Raw genomic sequence first — 21,228 nt, 5'->3', positions numbered from 1 at the left:
GTATTGGGTCTCCTGCTTGAGCTGGGGGGGCTGGACTAGAAGACCTCCAAGGTCCCTTCCAGCTCTATTCTGATTCTGAATCGGGCATTAAGAAGACGTGCACCTTGGCTGCAAAATGGAATTTTTGAATATGCGATGAGCTAATAATAGGAATACTAATTTTCCTCAGAGAACTGCCGCCAGTTTTCCCCCAGCTCAGATGCGCAAAGATTTTGCAGAACTGAGATGCAGCATTGCTAACCTGGGGTGAAACTGGCCCAGTTTTTCAAGGAAAAAATTATTATTATTATTATTATTATTATTATTATTATTATTATTATTATTATTATTATTATTATTATTATTATTATTATTATTATTATTGCCTTATACACTGTAAGCCGCCCTGAGTCTTCGGAGAAGGGCGGGATATAAATGTAAATAATAATAAAAAAAATTATTATTATTATTATTATTATTATTATTATTATTATTATTATAGGCCCATCGCACAGCCCCGCCAGCTGTTCAGACTGGGTTTTGCAAAGCTGGCTGAGGAATTCTGGGAGTTGAAGTCCACCAGTCTTAAAAGTTGCCAAGGTTGGACCCCCTCCCCCCACCCGTTAGAGGTAACGTCACAGGGTGGAAGCTGTTTCAGAGTACAGGCAGTCCTCGACTTATGACCACCATGGAGCCCAAAATTTCTGCGGCTAAGTGAGACCGCTGTTCAGTGCATTTTGCCCCATTTTACCACCTTCCTTGCCACCGGTTGTTAAGTGAATCCCTGCCATTGCCAAGTTAGTAACGCTGTCGTTGTAAGTCAGGGGTCTGCAAACTTGGCTCTTTTAAGACTTGTGGACTTCAACTCCCAGAATTCCTCAGCTTTGCTGGCTGAGGAACTCTGGGAGTTGAAGTCCACCAGTCTTAAAGGAGCCAAGTTTGCAGAGCCTTGGTTTAAGTGAATCTGGCTACCCCACACACTTAAGCTTGTCAGTGAGTCGCAAGTAGGGGAAAACGTGACCCCGGGAAACTGTGACGGTCATAAAATGAGTCAGTTGCCAAGCGGATGAATTTTGATCACGTGACCAGGGGGGAAGGCTGCAACAGCTGTGTGAAAAATGGCCATGTCGCTTTTTTCAGCATCGTTGTCACTTTGAGCGGTCACTAAACGAATGGTTGTAAGTTGAGGACCACGATACACTCCTGATAACGCTATTCGTGTGGGTTTTGTGACCACCACGTCGAAGTTGCTCTCTTGCCTTTCTTTATTATTGACTGTTTTTAAGCCCTGGGATTTTCAAGATAATCTCTCTCATTGTGGTAGCAGGAATGAGGCAGGCTAATTATAAATCATCCTCGACTTACGACAGTTCGCTTAGTGACGGTTCAAAGTTACAACAGCACTGGAAAAAGCGACTTAGGACCATTTTTCACAGTTACGACCTTTGTAGCGTCCCCATGGTCACATGACCAAAATTCAGTTGCTTGGCCATTGACTGACTCATTTTTTTTTATTATTTGCATTTATATCCCGCCCTTCTCCGAAGACCCAGGGCGGCTTACACTATGTCAGGCAATAGTCTTCATCCATTTGTATATTATATACAAAGTCAACTTTTATTGCCCCCAACAATCTGGGTCCTCATTTTACCTACCTTATAAAGGATGGAAGGCTGAGTCAACCTTGGGCCTGGTGGGACTAGAACCTGCAGTAATTGCAAGCAGCTGCTGTTAATAACAGACTGTCTTAACAGTCTGAGCCACCAGAGGCCCCTATTTATGACGGTTGCAGTGTCCTGGAGTCACGTAATCCCATTTTGCGACCTTCTGACGAGCAAAGTCAATGGGTAAGCCAGATTCACTTAACAACCGGTTGACTTAACTTATCGGGGTGATTCACTTAACAACCGTGGCAAGGAAGGTGGTAAAATGCCGCAAAGCTTAACAAATGTCTCGCTTAACCACAGAAATTTTGGGCTCCATCGTGGTCGTAAGTCAAGGACCGCCTGTAGTTAAATGTGATCGGCATAATACAAGCAGTCCTCGACTTCCGACGGTTAATTTAGCGACGGTTTGACCTTACAACATGCCTGAAAAAAGTGCTGATATTTAAAAGCATCACAGCGTTCCGACAGTTACATGATACCAATTTCGGCAATTGGTATATACAGCACTTTTGATGGATGTCTTTCGGGGTCACATGATCACCGAAAAGCCAAGCCAATGGCGGTATCTGAATTCACTTAACAACCATGGGGGAAAAATGGTTGTAAAATCCAGAGTGACTTGCTGAACAATTACCTCACCGGGCAACCGAAGTTCCGATCTCAATTGAGGTCGTACGTCGAGGACTACCTGTCCCGAATTGGGGGAATGCCCAGCCAATGGCAGAATCTGAATTCACTTAACAACCAAAGCGATTCACTTAACAACCGTGGGTGTGGGAGAAAGGTTGTAAAATCCAGAATGTCTCACTGAACGGCTCCCTCGCCGGGCAACTGAAATTCCGATCTCAATTGAGGACGTAAGTCGAGGACCTGTCCCAAATTGGGGGACTGCCAAGGTCATGGTAGAAAGTCCTTTCTATTTGCTTCTTTGTCTTCATTTCACGGAGTTCCTGGTCTCCTTCGGCTTAAATCGAACCAGGAACAAAAGCTGAGAATGGCCCAGCGCCAAAAAAAGAGAATATTTCGGCATCAAAGCCGTCGTTCTTTGATCGGTTCCTGCCAGAAAAAACGGGCTCGGCTCCAGCCAGTTTCGCAGAGCTTCGGGTGTCAAGGGAAGATAAAGGGAGCATTGTAACTCTCCCGTATTTGATGTCACCCTCAGAAACAAATAATCTTTTTTTAAAAAAATACAGGTTCACCTGCCTAGTTTTTTTCTCCTGAAAAAGGGCCCCTTTTATGCAGGTGGTCCCCGACTTACGACCACAATAATCTAAAAGAAAAAAATTAAAAATAGGTTCACCTGCTTACGTTTTTCTCCTGAAAAAGGCCCCCTTTAATGCAGGTGGTCCCCGACTTACGACCACAACGGAGCCAACATCTGTTGCTAAGCGAGACATTTTTTGAGTGCGTTTTTCCTTCAGGTGATTACCATTTTTGCCAGAGTTGTTAAGTGAATCGTACCGGTTCTTAATCCCACCGTTGTTAAGTGAATCTGGCTTCCCCATTGACTTTGCTTGTCAGAAGGTCGCAAAACGAGACGACGTAACCCCCGGGACACTGTGTATGATTGTCATATATACAAGTAGCCCTTGATTTACTCAGTTCACTTAGTGACCGTTCAAAGTTACAATGGTACTGGAAAAAGTGACTTAGGACCATTTCCCACACTTACGACCATTGTAGCATCCCCAGGGTCACATGAACAAAATTCAGATGCTCGGCCACTGGCTCATAGTTATGACGGTCGCACTGTCCTGGGGTCATGTGACCCCCTGTTGCGACCTTCTGACAAGCAAAGTCAAAGGGGAAGCCAGATTCAATTAACACAACCGTGTTACTATTTGTATCGTATTGTGGTGTATTTTACAACAGCTTTGCCAAAAATGAGCATTTACTCCCCGTCTGTGGCCATATCATCCCACCGCAAACCTTTGGTTCGCGAACTTAAAACCTATTTATTTCGCATGGCTGGACTGGCTTGATTGTTAAAATTTTAATTTAATTTAATGGGTTTTAAATTTCTGTAATTTTATAGGGTGTAATTTGTATTTTAAATTTCTTTGGCCAATTGAATAAGTTTTTTAAGGGTTGTTCTTAATATTGTATGTGTTTGTGTTTGTATTTTATTTGGTTGTTCACCGCCCTGAGTCCTTCGGGAGAAGGGCGGTATACAAATTAAAATATTATTATTATTATAACAACCAGGACATTCGCTTAATGACCATGGGGTTGACTTAACGGTCGCTGCAAAAAAGATAAAAAAAATCAGTCATGCGGATGATCCGATTTATCATGAACGTCTGTGATGGGCAGACTCCATTATGGTCACAAGTCAAGGACCGTCTTGTATTCAAGTCTAGCCCATCCCACACAATGCAAGAATGGGTGCGATCTAAAAGCCATTCCAGCAAAGAGACAGCCAGTTCGGTCTAGTGGTTAAGGAGCCAGGATAGAAAGCGGGAGACAGTGAGTTCTAGTCCTGGCTTAAGCATGAAAGCCAGTTGGGTGACTTTTGACCAATCACCAGGAGACGGTGAGTTCTAGTCCCGCTTTATACATGAAAGCCAGTTGGGTGACTTTGGGCCAATCACCAGGAGACGGTGAGTTCTAGTCCCGCCTTAGGCATGAAAGCCCCCTGGGTGACTTTGGGCCAATCACCAGGAGACGGTGAGTTCTAGTCCCGCCTTAAGGCATAAAAGCCGGCTGGGTGACTTTGGGCCAATCACCAGGAGACGGTGAGTTCTAGTCCCGCCTTAAGGCATAAAAGCCGGCTGGGTGACTTTGGGCCAATCACCAGGAGATGGTGAGTTCTAATCCCGTTTTAGGCATGAAAGCCAGCTGGGTGACTTTGGTCTGCAACTGCTTGCTTTACAACATCAATGCTGGGCTCAATTGTGGTCATAAGTCAAGGACCACCTGTACACGATTTGTAATTTCGGGTTCTCTTCCCTTCTGGCTGTCGCTCAGCACCCCCACCCCAATAAATGACAGCATTTTCCCTGGTTGGTGCCAGACCAGGAGGGCGTGGGTGGGAACTGGATTGCTGCCCTTGAAAATATTTATACCTAGTTAATGACAAATCGGCTTTGTGTTCCCGGTATGGGAACTGAAGCCATTTCGGGGACGTCTGCATTTCTTAAAGAGGGCATAAACTTTGCACATTCGTACAAATGCAGGGTGCCTTTTCCTTCTCCCTCAGGAGCTTGGGACTTGGCATATGCGCTTAATTTTGCTTCCTAGCCTCAGTTTCCCTTTGTTTTGTTCTGTTATTAATCAACCGTCTTTGCTATTTATTTATTTATTTACCAATAAATCAAGGTGGCGAACAGATCCAACCCGCCTTCTTCCTCCTATTTTCCTCACAACAACCCTGTGAGGTGCATTGGGCGGAGGATGAGGGAGGGATTAATCCAAATTAATCCAAAGCACCTGAAGGCAGGACAAGAAGCAACGGGTGGAAACTAATCAAGGAGAGAAGCAACTTAGAACTAAGGAGAAATTTCCTGACAGTTAGAACAATTAATCAGTGGAACAACTTGCCTGCAGAAGTTGTGAATGCTCCAACACTGGAAATTTTTAAGAAAATGTTGGATAGCCATTTGTCTGGGGTTGGACTAGAAGACCTCCAAGGTCCCTTCCAACTCTGTTATTATTATTATTATTATTATTATTATTATTATTATTATTATTATTATTATTATTATTATTATTATTATTATTATTATTATTATTAAATTCACCCAACTGGCTTTCATGCATAAGGCAGGACTAGAACCCACCATCTCCTGTGGATTGGCCCAAAGTCACACAACTAACTTTCATGCATAAAGCAGGACTAGAACTCACCGTCTGCTAGTGATTGGCCCAAAGTCACTCAATTACTATTATTTGCAATTTATTTTTTCCCAGAGAAAAATTTCCAGAGAAAAAAATTACAGACTATAGGAACAATTTGCACCACTCAGGTGACCCTGAAGACACAGATAAACCTCCAAGTGGCCTCAACGACCCTCTAAAAGGATGCGAATGACCAGCTGCCTGCAAGGAATATCAATCCTTCCATTCCCCACTATCCTGTCAGAGCTGAAGAAGCTTCTTGGATGAGAAGTGAAACGTCTTCAAAAGAAAAAACCAGAAAGTCCAGTTGCCTCCTGAAAAAGCACCTTTGGGACAACCATGACCTGGATGGCTGAGAATCTCTGCAGACTTTTGCGGTAAGCTGCATGGAGTCTCCATGAGTGAAACGGGCAGCCGTAGAAATTTTCTTCCTAACGAATAAATAAACAAAAAACCCTTTTCTTCCTCCAATGGCTTTCCTGTCTGTTTTGTGCACATCGCCATCAGGGCACCTGATGCAATTGTTTATCGTCTCCTCTCAGCTCTCCTTTGGGATCCTTTGGGATCCATGTCAACATTCCACCCTCCGAAGCGAGGTCCCTAACCGGTGACTTCATTCCACGGCTCTGGCGCCAGATCGGTCAGTCCTTTGCAAGCCGAACTCTCAAGCAGCTTAATAATAATAATAACACTAACAACAACAACAACAACAACAACAACAACAACAACAACAGAGCTGGAAGGGACCTTGGAGGGCTTCTAGTCCAACCCCCTGCCCAGGCAGGAAACCCTACACCATCTCAGACAAACGGTTATCCAACATTTTCTTAAAAACTTCCAGTGTTGGAGCATTCACAACTTCTGCAGGCAAGTTGTTCCACTGATTAATTGTTCTCACTGTCAGGAAATTTCTCCTTAGTTCTAAGTTGCTTCTCTCCTTGATTAGTTTCCACCCGTTGCTTCTTGTTCTACCCTCAGGTGCTTTGGAGAATAGCTTGACTCCCTCTTCTTTGTGGCAGCCCCTGAGATATTGGAAGACTGCTATCATGTCTCCCCTAGTCCTTCTTTTCATTAAACTAGACATACCCAGTTCCTGCAACCGTTCTTCATATGTTTTAGCCTCCAGTCCCCTAATCATCTTTGTTGCTCTTCTCTGCACTCTTTCTAGAGTCTCAGCATCTTTTTTACATCGTGGCGACCAAAACTGGATGCAATATTCCAAGTGTGGCCTTACCAAGGCATTATAAAGTGGCACTAACACTTCACGTGATCTTGATTCTATCCCTCGGTTTATGCAGCCCAGAACTGTGTTGGTTTTTTTAACAGCTGCTGCACACTGCTGGCTCATATCTAAATGGTTATCCACTAGGACTCCAAGATCCCTCTCACAGGTACTACCATTGAGCAAGGTACCACATATTCCGTACCTGTGCTTTTTGTTTTTTTTGGCCTAAATATAGAACCTTCCTTTTTTCATTGTTGAATTTCATTTTGTTAGATAGCGCCCAATGTTCAAGTCTGTCAAGCTCATTCGAATCAACTTCAAAGGCCTGAAATCTGGGAGCACCACAGTATAAATTTCTAAAGAAATGCTGCGGCACCGAAGATAATACTCTAGAACTGTTCGGGTTCTAGATTCCTGTCCCTTTTGAAGGAAAAATTCAAGAGGGGTTTGGCAATTTGACACATGTGGGGGTCTCTGGGTGGTCCCTGGGTATCCTCTCATATACCCCACTCCCTTCTAGCACCGATGATGTTACCTAGCTGGGTCATGAAACATCTGCAAGAAAACAACCAGGCTCAGAGAGCACCAAGGCCCCACCTTCCTCCTCCTCCTTCCTCCTCCTCCTCCTCCCTTCTAGCACTGATGATGTTACCTAGTTGGGTCATGAAAGGTCTGCAAAAAAGCCACCAAGCTCAGACAGCACCAAGGACCCCACAGTTCAATCCGAGCTACGCATATTTTCTTTTTACATTACATGAATTACATTTATTGGTGGCCTATCTGTTTTTCCTCCGTTGCCACTACGCTCTTCCTTCCTTCTCTTCCCTTAATTTGAGCCACAGCAAAACCCTCCGAGAGAGGTCATCATCTGCAAATATCACAACTGGTCCACCACAACCAACCAGTGAACTCAATGGCCTACCCTGGATTTGAACTCAAGAACCGAGAGGACAAATTTCACAGGATAAAACCCAATCAGGCTGCCTGCCATAACAGAGAAAACCCCTTTCTCTAACTTTCCCCATCTGGGAAGGTTTTTAATGCAGCCGAATATTTGTATCCCGTTGATGAAGTTTGGGAGAGTTTATAACTATTTGTAGACTTGTTGTGTAAGGGGACAACACATATACAGGGCCTCTGTGGCTCAGACTGGTAAGACAGTCTGTTATTAACAGCAGCTGCTTGCAATTACTGCAGGTTCAAGTCCTACCAGGCCCAAGGTTGACTCAGCCTTCCATCCTTTATAAGGTAGGTAAAATGAGGAGCCAGATTGTTGGGGGCAATAAGTTGACTTTGTATATAATATACAAATGGATGAAGACTATTGCTAACATAGTGTAAGCCGCCCTGAGTCTTCGGAGAAGGGCGGGATATAAATGCAAATTAAAAAAAAAACATAAGGTAGTTTCGATGTATTTATCAGTATTCAGTTTACATTGAATATTAATATGAATTACGTATTTCAGGTTTTTTTGTACAGATTTTTTTTTTAATTTTTACTGTCAGATGACTGTCAGCTTGTTTTTTCTTTTTCTTTTTTTCCCCTTTATTTTGTATTCTAACTTTGGGAAGAGAAAAAAAGAGAGAACCCTTCTCTTATTTAAGCTGCCTCTGGCTTTGCAAAACCGCCCGAGAGTTTCTATAAAATAAACTCACTAAAGCAGGAGTCTGCAAACTTGGCTCTTTTAAGACTTGTGGAGTTCTGGGAGTTGAAGTCCACAAGTCTTAAAAGAGCCAAATTTGCAGACCCCTGCACTACAGAGAAGCCACAATTGTCTAACTTCACGCCAAACTGGACTAAAGAGTGAGCCTCTGGTCAGGTTATCAAAAAACAAAAACACCAGCTGAAATTCTGAAACAAAGAGTTGCTCAAAGCATGTGCAAAGTGCCAGCCAAGCTAACTGCTACTCTCCCAAATGCATCCGATATAAACAGAGAGCCAGAGAGCCATTTTTAAACAATGACCCACAGTTACAAAGAGGGAAAAATGATCCTGTTTTTCCTACAACAAATTCGTCCCTTCCAGAGTTTATTTTCTCCGCACAGAAAAAAAAATCAAGGCTGGCTTTAAGAACCCAAATAAAGTTATTTTTAAGCTCCGCTCGGCATGCCGTTCCAAGTGGAACATTCGACCGTTGTTTATTTCAAGATAATTCGCCCTGCTGCCTTCATAGTTGGCATTCTTGGCTTGGGTTCACCCAGTACCTTTGCCCACACTTAAGTAAATATATACACTCTCGATTCAATTAATCAGGATTTTCTCGCTGCGCATACACACGGACACGCACCGAATCCCAAGAGACGAGTGCAGAAAACTTCACTCAATCCAAACAGGGTGTGGGCTGAATCTTTAGCTGAATGGGTTGTGTGAACGCAACCTGAGCTTTGATTCGTGGACTCCCATATGTGTTTGCAATTCCAGGCAAAGCTCACGGTAAAAGAAACCGACGACGCTACATGGGAGGGGAGAAAAAGACACACACACACACACACAAAATCAGAATTTTCCAACCAGGAGGAGGGGATAAAAGACCCCCTGTCTCCTCCCCACGTTCTTCGAAAGCCCCCTCCTCCTTAAATCATCTTCCAAAGAGGTTTGTCTGCTTGCAAAAGCCCGTCGGAAGAGTCGAACGCGAAGAAGGACGGACGCAGAACATTTTGGGAAACGAAAGTTCATTTTTTTTCTCCGGAACCTTACCTGGATGTTCCAGCAGGTTTTCTTCACATAACTCCCACCAGCAACTCGAGTTGAAGGGGGCTTCCTCGCCTCGTAGGCACTCTGGAGAAAGAGAATGAGAAAAGCAGACGCTAAAACTTGGAGGAAGTCCGTCCATCACCTGTTCGCTCAACTGAAGCTGGATTGAGCCTCGTTCCTGCAGATGGCTGAAAACCAACCAGGAAGTTTACAAGTTTGCAAGCAGCCAGATTCATTAACTCTTCTCTGGCAAGTTGGCAACTTTTCAAAAATAATAATAATAATAATAATGATAATAACAACAACAACAACAACAACAACAACAACAGGAGAGTGAAGCCAGATGCGAAAGGGACTCCGATTTGGAGAGAATCGAGGGTACTGCAAAGAGCTGATAATCCTTCGCAGACTTACGACCCCAAGGGCGTCCAAATTTTCTCTTGTTCAGTGAGACGTTTAGTTAGAATATTTTGGACACGGGATGCGACCCCTGGAAAAATACGCCACATAACGTCATTTAAAGGGGACGTGGTGGCTCAGTGGATAAGACGGTAAGCTTGTCGATCAAAAGGTCGGCAGTTCAGCGGTTCGAATCCCTAGTGCCGCCTAATGGGATGAGCTCCCGTGACTTGTCTCAGCTTCTGCCAACCTAGCAGTTCGAAAGCACGTAAAAAATGCAAGTAGAAAAATAGGGACCACCTTTGGTGGGAAGGGAACAGTGTTCCGTGCGCCTTTGGCGTTGAGTCATGCCGGCCACATGACCACGGAGACGTCTTCGGACAGCGCTGGCTCTTCGGCTTTGAAACGGAGATGAGCACTGCCCCCTAGAGTCAGGAACGACTAGTGAGGGGAACCTTTACCTTTATCGTTAACTTCATTTAATCCTCCCATAGAAAGATTGAAGGCAAATGAGATCCAGGCAGAAGAAGAAAACCATGGCTTCAAAAATGTTCATTTATTTATTGCTACCCTGCCTTTATTACTTCATAAATAACTTAAGGCGGCAAAGATATCCAATATATCTTCCTCCTTCTATTTTTCTCCACAACAACAATCTTGTGAGGTGGGTTGAGCTGAGAGAGAGTGATTTAAAGCCAAAGTCACCCAATTGGCTTTAAAGACTAAGGCGAGACTAGAACTCACCGTCTGCTGATGATTGGCCCAAAGTCACCCAGCTGGCTTTAAAGCCTAAGGCGGGACTAGAACTCACCGTCTCCTGGTGATTGGCCCAAAGTCACCCAGCTGGCTTTAAAGCCTAAGGCGGGACTAGAACTCACCGTCTCCTGGTGATTGGCCCAAAGTCACCCAGCTGGCTTTAAAGCCTAAGGCGGGACTAGAACTCACCGTCTCCTGGTGATTGGCCCAAAGTCACCCAGCTGGCTTTAAAGCCTAAGGCGGGATTAGAACTCACCATCTCCTGGTGATTGGCTCAAAGTTACCCAGCCAGCTTTCGTGGCTAAGACAGGACTAGAACTCACCCTCTCCTGGTGATTGGCCCAGCCGGTTTTCCTACCTAAGGCAAAACTAGAACTCACCATCTCCTGCTTTCTAGCCTGGCACCTTAATCACTGGACCTCTGGACTCTCTCTCTTTTTTTTTTCCCCTGCCGTATCCTCACAACCTTGTTTTCAAATCAATCCTCAGGATAGACTCAGGTCATCCTTACCTATTTCAGTTTTAAAACAATACTTTCTCTTTCTGGCAGTCAAGCAAGCTCACCACTTTTACCTGGGCACAACCCGACATATTTTATGCTTGGCCGCTAGTGTGAAAACACACACACACACACCCCTTCCGTTGGTAGCCACTCTGCTCCAGATACACAGGAGGATCAGGTGTTTTTTGAAGCCGCCTTTTCCTTGTACTCACCTGTCAACCTTCGACGTAGACCATACCTACCAAACCACAATCACGCAGGTTAATCCCATTTTCACTATAAAGTTACGGTAACAGAATCCCTGCAGGTCTGAATAGGTTTCCCGCCTTCCTCTTTCTATCTTTGTGAGAACTAGGGAGGGTCTTGTCTGAGACGCTTTCTCAGGTTACGGGTTCTCCACGGGACTCAGGTTTCTTTTATCTGATCTTGGTCTGGGTTGCCACTTTTCCTCCTGTTCCTCAAGGCCATTCCTTTTGCCCCTCAGACCCACCAGATCTCTGGGTCGATCCAGAGATCTGGCTTTGCAAACAGGCTTTAACTGCTCACTGGCTTTGAAGCAGGCTTAACTAGCAGACGGTTAGCTAGCATCGATGAGGTAACCTAGTTTGGATAGTGCAACGTTTGCAAGGAAAACAGCGAGTTCAGAAAGCATCAAGGAGCCCACAATCATTGTCCTCCTCCTCCCACCTCCTCCTCTTCTCCACAAACCCCACTCTCTTCTAACACTGATGAGGTTACCTAGTTGGGTAATGAAACGTCTTGCAAGAAAACAAGTTCAGAGAGCACCAAGGACCCTAAAGTCATCATTCTCCTCCTCCTCCTCCTCCTCTTCCTCCTCCTCCTTCTCCTCCTCCTCCTCCCACTCTCCCCAAACCCCACTCCCTTCTAGCACTGATGAGGTTACCTAGTTGGATTCAGAGAGCACCAAGGATCCCTTAGGGTGGTGCGGGCAATTTTGGGAGCCTTAAGAAACGTCTCGCTTAACAATAGAAAAGTTGGTCATAAGTCGAGGACTACCTGTATATGCAGGTAGATACGTTTTGATGACTGTCAGCTGCCCAGAATTACCCTGCCGTACAATAGGCAGCCAATACCTTTTATAAATAAATTTTATACATAAATGCCGTGACTCTTTATGCAAGAGACTGGCATAGGGCCGCGGTGTGGCTCAGGCTGTAAAAAACCTGTTATTAAAACACAGCTGCTTGCAATTACTGCAGGTTCTAGTCCCACCAGGCCCAAGGTTGACTCAGCCTTCCATCCTTTATAAGGTAGGTAAAATGAGGACCCAGATTGTTGGGGGGGCAATAAGTTGACTTTGTAAATATACAAATAGAATGAGACTATTGCCTTACACACTGTAAGCCGCCCTGAGTCTTCGGAGAAGGGCGGGATAAAAATGTAAACAAACAAACAAAAAAAGAGACGAAACCGCAGCTTAGAACGAGGGCCTTGCAATAACCTCCTCAGTCTCTTCTAATAATTGATATGGGTGCGACTCAGTTGATTCACGGGGCCATTAAATTAATCAATGGGTTCGACTCCAGGCTTAAAAGCCACCAGGGTTGCACGATAAGGAAAAAGGAGGGAAGTGGACTTGCATTAAAAGGATTTCCCAGCAGATGTGTGGAGCACATCTGTCCTAACAGCTGCTTGGAGGTCTACTGAGGCCCCTGCTTACGAGAAGTGACTGCGAAAAGGGCCTGAATTCGAAGAAAAACCTTCTTCACAGCCATAGTTCTATCAAACCAGTGGGAAGACTTTGCATTTTTGCATCCTCAGCCGTTTGTTTTCTTTATTTCTTTATTTCTTTTATTTGCATTTATATCCCGCCCTTCTCCGAAGACTCAGGGCGGCTTACAATGTGTCAAGCAATAGTCTTCATCCATTTGTATATTATATACAAAGTCAACTTTTATTGCCCCCAACAATCTGGGTCCTCATTTTACCCCCAACAATCTGGGTCCTCATTTTACCGACCTTATAAAGGATATTATATACAAAGTCAATTTAATTGCCCCCAACAATCTGGGGCCTGGTGGGACTTGAACTTGCAGTAATTGCCAGCAGCTGTGTTAATAACAGACTGCATTATTCTGTTGAGCCACCTGAGGCAAACAAACAAATAAGCTCAGAAACTCTAAGGAGCTTCTCAATCATCCAGGTCATAGATGATTCCCAAAGATGCTTTTCCAGAAAAAAAAAGATGATTTAAAGGCCTGGGACATAGGAAGAATGGTTTCAGGATTAGGGCTAGTCTAGAGAAAAGAAGGACTAGGGGAGACATGATAGCAGTCTTCCAGTATTTGAGGGGTTGCCACAAAGAAGAGTGGGGGGGGTCAACTTATTTTCCAAAGCACCTGAGGGCAGGACAAGAAGCGACGGATGGAAACTAATCAAGGAGAGAAGCAACTTGGAATTAAGGAGAAATTTCCTAACAGTGAGGACAATTAACCAGTGGAACAGCTCGCCACCAGAAGTTGTGGGTACTCCATCACTAGAAGCTTTTAAGAAGAGACTGGAAAGTCACTTGTCTGAAATGGTACAGGGCAGTGATGGCTTGCGACCCCTGGGGCCCGTTTTGGGCCTGGCAGGCCTCCCTGAAGCCTACTGGGACCAAAAACGGGCTACGGGGGGCGGGGGGGGAGTGGCACACGCACGCGAGACCCCTTTCTGCCCCCGCACATGTGAGCACATCTCCCACGTGTGCCCCCCCCCACCAGAGACCCAAAAATCAGCTGGCCAGTGAGAGGCGCACACACATGCGCTATGGAGCTGAGCTGGGCCGCGTGCAATGTGGCACGCGTGTCGTATGTTCACCATCACAGGTGAACCTATGGGTCTCCATTCCTGAGCAAGGGGTTGGACTAGAAGACCTCCGAGGTCCCTTCCAGATCTATTCTGATTGATTGAAAAGGCAACTGGATTTCCTTGGTTGTTGTTGTTGTTTTCCTTGGGAACGTCTCCCTTCTCAATCCAAGATGCTTCTTCAGTTCTGGAAGGTTCTTCTTCAGAACTGAAGAAGCTTCTTGGATGAGAAATGAAACCTTTTCAAGGAAAAAAACAAACAAGGAAATCTAATTGCCTTTTGGAAAAGCACCAACTAAGGTCAACGAAGCTCAGAGAGGACCCAAGGATAGCTCGGTTCAATCTTGACCTACAGATTCTTCTCTTTGGATCTCCAAGTTCTCTTCCAATAAATTCTGATTCTATGTAGGGGGGCAACCAAATATACAGGTAGTCCTCGATTTACAACAGTTCACTCAGTGACCGTTTGAAGCTACGTCACTGAAAAAAAATGACTTATGACTGTTTTTCACACTTATGTCCATTGCAGCAGTGGTGGGTTGCTACCGCTTCACCTGTTGTGTCTGCACCCCCCGGGCCGGGCCCCCTGCCAGAAAGTGACTCGGAAAGTGAAGGGGAAGGGCCATCAGGACTTACCTCTGGAGCACCGGCTTCCCTGGCTCAGCTCCAGGATCAGAGGCAGGCCAGGTGGAGGAGATAACGAGGCCTCCGTCCCCTGACTCTTCCTCCCCCAGGCCACGCCTCCAGACCCGGCTGATGGCAATCAGGCCTGGCTGGACCCTAGGTTTTGTAGGCAGGAGAGGCAGGAACAACAGAAGCAGGGGTGGGGCAGGCCTAGAAAGTGCTGAGTCATGGAGCCACACCCCACAGGATATAAAAGCAGCAAGGGCTGCTATACCCCTTCGTGGCAAGCAAATCAACTGCTTAACTAGAGCTGAAGTACTGTTTATTCCTGGTTGACTCATCGGCATCAAGAGAGATAACAGAGTCACTTGGCAGATGCTCGCTAGTTTGCTGCCAGAGCTGATAGTTGCCGGCTAATTAAGTCATCGCTCGGACTGAGGCGAGGGGGACAGAACATTGCCCCAGCTCAGGCGAACGGGTAGCACCGGTGGCGGGAGGCTCCACCCATCCACCTGGACGTCTCTGCGCGCCCACAAGTGAACCAGTAGCGGCCAAAATTGAAACCCACTACAGCATCTCTATGGTCACGTGATCCAAATTCAGATGCTTGGCAACTGACTCACAGTTACGACGGTTGCAGTGTCCCAGGGTCACGTGATCCCCTTTTGCGAGCTTCTGGCAGGCAAAGTCCATGGGGAAGCCCGATTCACTTAACAACCGTGTGACTTAACAACTGCAGTGATTCATTTAACGAATGTGGCAAGGAAGGTTGGTAAAATGGAGTGGGGCCAAACTCCCTGAACGACAGTCTGTCTTAGCAACCGACATTTGGGGCTGAACTTGTAGTCGTAAGTCAGGGATTACCTCTTTGGTTTTGCTTGTATGAGTTCATGAAGATCACAGATGAGGTTGCCTAGCTCAGAATGTCACCCTCCACTCCAATCCTCACATCCTTTTGTACTCTTTATATTCAGTAGTTAGATTGCAATGGGGTTTTTATGTGTAAAGTAAATAGCTCATGGATTCAGGTTAAGTAGAGAGGGCCCTTTAAGAGTGTCCTCTGACATGAAATCAAGGGGAGGGGAGATTGATGGTTTGAATTCAGCAAGAATGTTAGAGCGTGGGCTTTCAACGGACATTGAATTCCTGAGATGATTTACAGCCAGAGATCTGTGGAAGAAGATTACCAGGAGGGCGGGGGCGAGAAGGAGCTGGCACTGGACCAGACCTGCTGACCTCTTGGGGGTGGAGGGACAAACGATGGGATATGGAATGTTAGCCATATTTTGTCTCAGATCCAACTTTATACTGCTGCGGTCCGGATGTATTTAGTAAAAGTACTTTTTTTTATTTGCAAATGAAGTCAAGGTGTATTCTTTCCTAAATATAATCAGAGGCAGCTTGACAGAACCCCTAGAAAAATATATATGTGTCAGAATGATGTGTTTAAGGGTATATATTTAACACCATGAAAAGCAGAGGCTGTTATTAGCACTTCATAAGGCCATTGTCATATTAAAATAAATAAATAAAATTAGAGTCGCCGGGTGTCAGCAGATATATCAATTTAATAAATTGTTCTTATTACTATTATTGGAACCTGTTTGCATCCCGTTTAAAGAGCAGCAGGCCAAATATAATCACTTGGAAGTCTGGCTTCTAAATGGGAATATTTAGAATATTCGTTTACAAATATTGCAAATTGGTTGATGTATTAAAAGGGAAAAATCAGAAACCCAACTGTTCTTTTTCTACTTTCGCTTTTCTTTTCTTTTTTCCCCTCTTTCTGGTGTTTTAATTCTTGTTGTTGTTGTTTTTTTCCTTTCATCGGCAGACAAACAAAGACAAACTAATGCTAGGAAACAAAACAATGGAGTAAAATAATCAGGTGCAGATTGAAATCTTTATGGTATCATAAATATTTTGATGGGAATCACAGCTGTTTTACTCGCCTTTGGATGAAAAAGCCAAATAATTTAACGCTTGTAATATGGACATCCTAAATTGTAATGGATGCTGCAACGGTCGTATGTGTGAAAAACGGTCACTTTTTTCAGCGATGTTGTAACTTTGAACGGTCACTAAAGGAATTGTTGTAAGTCGAGGACTCTCTGTACATGACAGTTACAGTAGGCAGTCCAAGAAGAAGGAGAAGGAGAAGGAGAAGGAGAAGAAGAAGAAGAAGAAGAAGAAGAAGAAGAAGAAGAAGAAGAAGAAGAAGAAGAAGAAGAAGAAGAAGAAGAAAAACAATGAAGAAATGAAGAAAAAAAGAGCATGTATTTAAATTTATTATTTATTATTTATTTATTTATTATTTTATTTTTTCAAATTTATATACCGCCCTATCTCCCTAAGGACTCAGGGCGGTTCACAGGCAGTTAAAATACATATAAATACAAATTAAAAAACAACAATTAAAAAACTTATTCTATTGCCGAATTTAAAAAACAATATAAATAATAAAAAACCCTTAAAACCAATAACTTTAAAATCTAATCCAGTCCCGCGCAGATGAATAAGTGCTTTAGAGCAACGCTTTAACTCCAAAAATAATCATACAGGCGGTGCTCACTTAACAACCTCAATCGAGACTGGAATTGCAACCGCGGTCTAAATGAAGCAGTCATTTCGGGAAAGCATCACATGACCATACTGCTTAATAACAGCAGTTCCGGTAGACACAGTTGTGGTCGTTACTTATGATGGTTGCCGTGTCCCTGGGTCATGTGATCCCCTTTTGCGACCGTCTTTGCCACTGTGCTTGTCAACGGGGAAGCCAGATGATTCACTTAATGACCGTGTTAAGTCGATCCCTGCAGTTGTTTAGTTAATAACAACTGCAGGGGTCTGCTTAACAAGTGTGGCAAGGAAGGTCGTAAAACAAGGCAAAACTCACAACAAATGTCTCGCTTAGCAACAAAAACATGAGGTTCCACGTGCTCGTAAATCAAGACTGGTGCAGTAACCTAGAGGTGGACCTCTCGTCTCACAATCAGGAGACTGTGAGTTCGATCCTAGATAGAGGCAGATATTTCTCTCTTTGGGCACACAGAGAATATATCTGCTGCACAAAACTCCGCATTGGCGACAGGGAAGGGCATCCGGCCAGTAAACACTCAGCTCATTCGGTTGCGCAAGACTCCACCCCGCAAGGAATTACAGGATCTTTACAAGAAGATGATGATATGTAATGAAACGCTCGGCCTCCGACTGAGTGGCGAGTTCTGTGGTTGTGTGTGTGTGTTTGTGTGTACGCCACATCTCTGCCTCAGTCCTTGCCAACGCACTTACAACATGCCCAGCCAGTCTGAAAATAAAACACAAGTGCTCGGTACCCAGGGGAAGCTAAAAGAGGATTATATCCTGGATTTTTCCTGAATGCAGCACTGCAGATTTGAGTTGCTCTCGCTCTTTTACGGGACAAAAAACTGTCATTAAAACACACATACACACAACTTAAAGCAGAGGTCTTCAACCTTGTCAACTTTCAGCCTGGCGGACTTCAACTCCCAGAATCCTGGAGACCTCTGCCCTAAAGCACTGAGATTAGATGCCAAGCTACAGAAAATACATCTATCTATCTATCTATCTATCTATCTATCTATCTATCTATCTATCTATCTATCTATCTATCTATGCCATTTTATTTCTCTTCTCTCCTGCAGCTAGACAGTCAGGAAAAATTTATGACTCTCCTGCCATCGGTGCAAGCTGTTCCAGGAAGAATTCAGGAAGGACGGTATTGAAGAGATACACTCTTATCACACATACACACAAATTCACACTATTTTAAGAAACATTGGCAGCTACCGAAAGGGGGAAGTTAAGGTTACGCAGATCATATTTTTTTTACATCTACCACGAGCGTCCACTAGGTCTAAAAAATAATAATAATAAGGCCAGTTTCCAATCAAACCAGAGAGTCATAAAAATGGCTTTTTAAAAGAAATGTCTATGGAGATTCTGGGGAAAAAAATGTCTATGGAGATTTTTAAAAAAGACATTTTCTGGGGGGGAAAAAATAAGACCAGTTTCCAATCAAACCGGAAAGGCACAATTGTTTAAAAACATTTTCAGGGGTTGGAGGGGGGAAATAACACCAATTTCCAATCAAACAGGAGAAGCACCAAGAATCGCCTTTTAAAACATTCTGCAGAGACGGAAAAAAATATAAGTTAATCAATTAAAACCCAAATATCTGGTGTGCAGGGGAGAGACTTGAGCAGGGATTTTAAAAAATGTTTCTGCCCTGGGGGGAATGGATCAAAGACCTAGAGAAAGAAGCAAAAGACTTGCAAAATAAAAAAACAGAACAAAAAGGGATACTTTTAAAATGTATTTATTTATTTATCTTACTGGCATATCCTAACAGGGATTTGCAATACATGCTAACGTTTCACCTCGATTAAAAAAAAACACAGTAAAATACGAACCTTCCAGATACCAGTGTCTTAGGCCCTCTAACCGTAGAAGCACAGTGAAAAAAAAATCAGAAAACAAATATATATATATGCCGGTCCAGCATCTGATTTTTAGGCTTCGAACCAGAAAGCATCTTCTGGATGTCATTGGGAAGCCAAGAGGAGGTGGCTATAACCCCCCTTTCCACCATCCCCCAAAAAATATGGACTGGACTTTATTTTGGAACGAGGCTACAATATTTAAGAGGTGACCGGCTTTAAGCTGAATGCATATATATAATGCATTTATATATGCTTTCAGCTTAAAGTCGGTCACTTTTTAAATATTGTAGCCTCGTTCCAAAATAAAGTCCCGTCCATATTTTTTGGAGGGTGGTGGAAAGGGGGGTTATATTTCCCGTCTCCTCCTGGCTTGTCATTGGCAGGAATGGCATCCAGAGGATGCTTTCTGATCCTAAGCCTGGATAGGTTTTCAAAAAATAATAATAATAATAATTACGATTAAAAAATTTGACATCTCTCTGCTCTCTTTTCCAATCTCCCCCCCCCTCCTCCTCCCTGCCACCTTCTGCATCATTACTCAGCTCTAAAAGGGTGGCGCGATTACAGGATGACATAATCGGAGCAGCCAGGGCTGCTCTCCAAAATCAGCCCACCCCACCCCGCTCCATCCCCCGGACTGTTGGACTGGACGGTCCCGCCTTTACGACCTCCGATTCAAATCAAATCCAAATTGGGTGGTTTTTTTTAATTAAAAATCCAAAGTAACCAAACCTACCCCCTCCTCTCTCTCTCTCTCTCTCTCTTGCAGCTAACACACATTGTCCTTTCCCCTCTTTTTCTCCCCCTTCCCCACAACGCCTTCTCTCCACGGGAGATGGGTTCGTGGACATCGGGAGGGGGGGAGAGACTCCACCAGAGGCAGGCGGGCGCGCGCATCGTCTGTGCAAAACCTTTGCACAGTGCAAAGCAAAACCTTCGTCGTTTGCACGCCCGAAAGATGCTCTGGACCACCCAACCACCTACGACGCTTATCTATCTATCTATCTATCTATCTATCTATCTATCTATCATCTATCATCTATCTTCTTTCCCATCTCTCTCTTCCATCTATCTGCCTGTCTGGATCTCTCTCTCTCTCTCTCCTCTGTCCCTCCCTCCTTCCCTCTATCTATCTATCTATCTATCTATCTATCTATCTATCTATCTATCTAACTATCTATCTATCTATCAAATCTATCTATCTATCTATCTTCTTTCCCATCTCTCTCTTCCATCTATCTGCCTGTCTGAATCTCTCTCTCTCTCTCTCTCTCTCCTCTGTCCCTCCCTCCTTCCCTCTATCTATCTATCTATCTATCTATCTATCTATCTATCTATCTATCTATCATCTTCTTTCCCATCTCTCTCTTCCATCTATCTGCCTGTCTGCCTGTCTCTCTCTCCTCTCTCCCTCCCTCCCTCCTTCCCTATATCTATCTATTTATCTATCTATCTGTCTGTCTGTCTGTCTGTCTATCTATCATATATATCTATCATCCATCTACGTCTGTCTGTCTGTCTGTCTGTCTGTCTATCTATCTATCTATCTATCTATCTATCTATCTATCTATCTATCATCTATCATTTTCTCTCTCTCTCTCTCTCTCTCTCTCTCTCTCTCCACACACACAGCCACGAGCATCCTCCACCGCGAGGTATCTTCTTCTGCCGGGTGGGCGTGCTTTACACGCACGTACACACACATACACACACACACAGGCGCGCGGCCGCGGACGGAGAAGCCGCGGATGCTCTTGCAGCAACCGTGGGGAAAGGAAGGTTGCAAAAGCCCACGCAAAGCTCGTCCCTCGGGCAAACACGCCCCCCCACCCTTCCACGCCCCCCACCCTTCCCCAAATCCCTGCGGCCGGAGTGTGTGTGTGTGTGTGTGTGTGTGCAAAGAAGGGGGACCCCCTCCCCCGGGATTCACCCCCACCCCACCCCTTCGCCCTCCTTACTCTTTGCAAGCGCAGGTCCGGGGCTTTCAAGCCGAAGCCGGCTTTCCGGGGCGGCGGGTGGGCTGGCGCCGGGGGAATTCAACCCCGAGCCGAGTCCCGGCAGACCGGCGCCGCTTGCCTGGCGCGCCGATTGGAGCGATCCGGACGACCAGCGCAAGCCGCGCTCCGGCGGGATGGCATGGCAAGCCCCCGCCCCCCACGCGCCCCCCGCGTTTCAAGCCGTGTCCCCACGCGCGCCCTCGCCGACACGCGTCTTGCTCGCTTTTCTTGCGGCAAACGGCGGCCACGCCCCCACCGGCCCCGGCTTCAGCCTAT

General features: G+C 44.9%; 1 protein-coding gene across 3 annotated transcripts in view; it reads right to left on the bottom strand.

Moving 5' to 3' along the window:
* Positions 1 to 20,992, bottom strand: part of LZTS3 (leucine zipper tumor suppressor family member 3) — a 46,046-nt gene extending 25,054 nt beyond the window's left edge. The window contains exons 1-2 of one of the 3 annotated variants that reach the window (XM_058193499.1): positions 20,914 to 20,992; positions 9,407 to 9,487 (exon numbers count right to left, since the gene is read on the bottom strand). Coding sequence is in view for 1 of the 3 variants with exons in the window: in XM_058193498.1 (XP_058049481.1) it covers positions 9,407 to 9,542 (136 nt within the window). In the remaining 2 variants the exon portion in view is untranslated. Of the gene's footprint in view, positions 1 to 9,406; positions 9,562 to 20,913 lie in introns of those variants that run through there. The other 2 variants (XM_058193498.1, XM_058193500.1) reach the window with 2 other exon arrangements.
* Positions 20,993 to 21,228: the final 236 nt, after the last annotated feature.

This window comes from Ahaetulla prasina, chromosome 8, assembly GCF_028640845.1.
Source record: "Ahaetulla prasina isolate Xishuangbanna chromosome 8, ASM2864084v1, whole genome shotgun sequence".
Taxonomy (NCBI): Eukaryota; Metazoa; Chordata; class Lepidosauria; order Squamata; family Colubridae; genus Ahaetulla; species Ahaetulla prasina.
Note: the sequence above shows the minus strand (reverse complement) of the source record. Positions and strands in the feature narration are given on the sequence as shown.